Source organism: Plasmodium relictum (assembly GCF_900005765.1).
Source record: "Plasmodium relictum strain SGS1 genome assembly, chromosome: 10".
NCBI classification, from domain to species: domain Eukaryota; phylum Apicomplexa; class Aconoidasida; order Haemosporida; family Plasmodiidae; genus Plasmodium; species Plasmodium relictum.
In genome coordinates, this window is record NC_041688.1 from 316449 (window position 1) to 320373 (window position 3925).

Consider the following 3925-nt stretch of genomic DNA (forward strand, 5'->3'; position numbering starts at 1 on the left):
ATATTATTGTCTTGCATTAATAATTTATTGATAATTAAAATATTTATAAGTTTTAATGTAATTTATATTAAGTAAAATCAATAAATGTTCTTTTAATTATCAATATTCTATTAAAAACTAATATTATTAAATATATTTTATATTACTTCCAAAATGTGCATAAATATGTATGTGTATATAATATACACACATTATTTATTTAAAAAAAATTTTTTTTAAACAATTTTTTATTTTTTATATATATCCCAATTTTCATTTTCCCATTTTTAAATATTCTTAATTTTTCTAATAAAATTCATAAAAAATAAAATGTCTTTATATAAATTAATACAAAGAAAAATACTTTATAAATGTAACATTTTTAATTTGTAATACTTTTTATAATTTTAGAATTTTTAGTTATTCAAAATTTATATTCATAATATTTTAAGTATTAATTCTTTTTTTTTTATTCAAATTTTATTATATTTTCTGTTTTTTCAATCTTTTGCTTAAAAAAAGTGTCTAAAAAATAGAGTGGAACAATGAAATTAAAAATGTATAAAAATAATATTAGCTTTATTGCATTAGTATATTTGGCTTTTTTTTTTTTTTTTTTTTAACGTAAAATTATGAAGATATATACTTTCTAATATGTTTACAAATTTTAAATTATATTTACTTTAAAGAAAAATAAACTTCTTTTTTACTACTATTTTATTTATATATCTTATTTTCTAAATTATTAACTCTTTCAAGGATTTTTATTTTTAAATAAATAAATATTTAACATAAAAATATAGAGAAAAAAAGAATAAATAAACAAATTACATAGAACAAATTATGATCTTAATTTGTTATAAAAGCTAAATTAACTAAAAAAGAATGGAAAAAAAAGGAAAAGAAATGAAGTAGTTCTTGTATTTGCATATTCTTCATTTTAGAATGTTCTAAAATAATATTTTATTTTAATAGAATTATTTTATTTGAGAACAGTATAAACAAATAATTTAAACTTCATTATTTATTTATTTAATTTTTTTTTCTTTATTGGAAAATTTGTGAAAAAATTTATATTTAAAAGAATATATTTTATTTTTAAGAGATAAAATAGAAAAGTAAATAAATATGAACTATCTTTATGTAGATTTATTTATATTATTATAGAGTAATACAAATTTCATTGATTTCGAGGAAAAAAATTAATGTATAAAAATATTATTTTCATAAAAAAGTTTTTAATTTTATTATATAATAGCTACATTTGTCGTTATATATTTATATAACTATTTCCTTATTTTTTACTTCATTTTTTTTTTTTTTAGATCTTTATCTAGTCCCGTATATATTAAAATTTTAATATATACATGACTTTTTTTATTTATAAAAATAAATCCTTTCTCTAATTTCAAATGAGTATTAAAATTTCTATGAAACTTAATTTTTTATAGAAAAATGTTTAGCATGTGCTCCTACTAATATTCTTTTTTTAATTATTTATAAAAGAAAATTCTAAGGAAATTAATTCTTTTAATTTTAATGTACCAATATAATTATAATTTAAATACATATAGGAAGAAAAATAGAAAAGACTTCAAATTTCTCTTAAGATAAAATCACATATTATCTATCATAACTGTTAGTATTTTTTTAAAAAATTATAAAAATATAACTTACATTACATTTTAATTTTTCAAGCGTATTTATAACCCATATTGATAGTATTCAAAATAATGCATATAGAAATTCTTTTAATGAGTAAACAAATTTATTGGTTGCATATTATCTTTTATAATTTTAGGCACAATTTTTTCAAATTTTTATATAATAAAATTATTGTAATAAAAATAATAATAAATTTATAATGTTTTAAACCTCATATAATCTTGTAAATCTCTTCACCAAAAACTTATATAAAATTGTGCATAATGTTTCATATATATAAATGAACTAAATTATATAGAATATAAAATGATAATAAAGTATTCTATATATAGATATTTCCATTTCCTTGAACAAAAAAAATTTATATTTAATAAAAAGTTGAAAAAAAATAAAAAAACAAAAAAATAAAAAATAAAAAAGGATAAATACAAATAATATTATAAATTATAAAAAATAAAAATAAGAAAAAAATTTAAAGAAGTTCTAATACTGCCATTCTTGCTGCATCCCCTTTCCTACTTTTAGGTAAAAGTTTTATTTTTGTGTATCCTCCATTCCTTTCCTTATATTTAATTGGAGCCTTTTTAAAAAAATATAGAAAAAAAAAAAAAATCAAATATATAAAATAATACAAAGAATATATTAAATTATTATATTTTATGTATATATATATATATATATACCTGTTTAACTACATTATATGCTAATTCTCTATCATAAACGTAATTAGCTATTAATCTATATGCATATTGTTTATTATCATTATGTCTTTTTGCATATGTTATTATTCTATCTACTTTTCTTCTTGCTTCCTTAGCCTTTGCCTCCGTTGTTATAATTTTACCATGTCTTAATAACTATACCAAAAAAAATATATATATATATATATATATATATATATATATATATATATATATATAAAATAATATACACTGGTTGTTAAAGCTCTAAGCAGAGCTCTTCTTTGTGATCTATCTCTTCCTAAATTTCTGAAATTTTTATTCGTATGTGCCAGTAATAGCATATTTCTATTATAAAAAGAACCTTTAAAGCTACCTTTAATTTTTATAAGATTATTTGATGCATTTTGTTTAAATTTAAAAGATAATACGTTTTTATATAAAAAAAGCAATAAAATACAAATCTTCATTTGTTCATTTTACTTGAAAAAAGAAAGAAAAAAATTATAAAAAAAAAAAAAGTAAAAATAAAATAAAGAAAATATTGATACAAATTAAATCATAATAAAAGATATAAATTAAAATGATAAAAAGATAATTTATAAATGCTTTCTTTTACATTTCTTCAATGAAATATACTTTTAAGATGATGAAAATTTAATGCATTACTGCTATTTAATTTTAAAATTATATACAATTTTTATTATCACGAAAATAAAAAAATATAATTACATATTAAATTATAACTTTAATTTTTACAATACTTAAAAATTAAGACTTTTATATATTTTTTAAATTAATACTTAAATTTTTAAGAATCCCCAATTGAAATATTTTTTGTTATTTAATTTCTTTGTGACAACTATATAATAAAAATAAAAAAGTAATTAAAATTCGAATATACGAAAAAAGTTAAATTTTCTTATGGAATATTCAATTACCATATATACTAAAAATGTTTAAATTTCTTTCTTTAAATATTATAATAGCTTCTGTTTTATCTTGCTTCTAGTAAAATAATGTAATTATCATTTAAATTTAAAAAAAAATAATAAAATAATAAAATAAAACAAAGAAATCCAATATACTAAATATAAATTTTCCTGTGGTTTTTTCTTTTATTTTTTTACAATATTATAAATAAAAAATTTAAAAAAAGAAAAAAAAGTTATAATATCGTAAATTTAATAATATTATATGGAAAAAATAGAAAACAATAAAAAAACAAATTAATGAAAGAAAAATAAAATTATTTATAATTTTTTATAAAAAAAGAATTTTATCATTAAAAAAATGAATTAAAAATATGTGAATTATTTTATCACCAAAAAAGATCTACACTAAAAAAAAAAAAAACCTAAATATATCTAAAAAACTTAAAAAAAAAAAAAAGTAAAAGCATATATATATATATGCAATAGAAACAAAAATTAATGAATAAGCATTTAGAACAAAAAAAAAAAAAAAAAACTCTAAAAAAATAAAACAAAAGCGTTATAAGGCATCCTTTAAAAATTTTATATTTTTTCTTTTTTATTTTTTTGAAAGACTTCTTGTCTAATATTCCTATAAAATACATAGACATGCACCTATGGAATTTT

At 15.5% G+C, this 3925-nt stretch overlaps 1 protein-coding gene across 1 annotated transcript; it reads right to left on the minus strand.

Annotated features, from left to right (window-relative positions):
* Nucleotides 1-2116: 2116 nt before the first annotated feature.
* Nucleotides 2117-2794, minus strand: RPL17 (50S ribosomal protein L17, apicoplast, putative; the record flags this gene model as incomplete). The annotated part of the gene is made up of 3 exons (XM_028677010.1): nucleotides 2117-2224; nucleotides 2328-2501; nucleotides 2576-2794. The coding sequence occupies 3 exons, from the start codon at nucleotides 2792-2794 to the stop codon at nucleotides 2117-2119; spliced, it is 501 nt and encodes a 166-aa protein (XP_028533442.1).
* Nucleotides 2795-3925: the final 1131 nt, after the last annotated feature.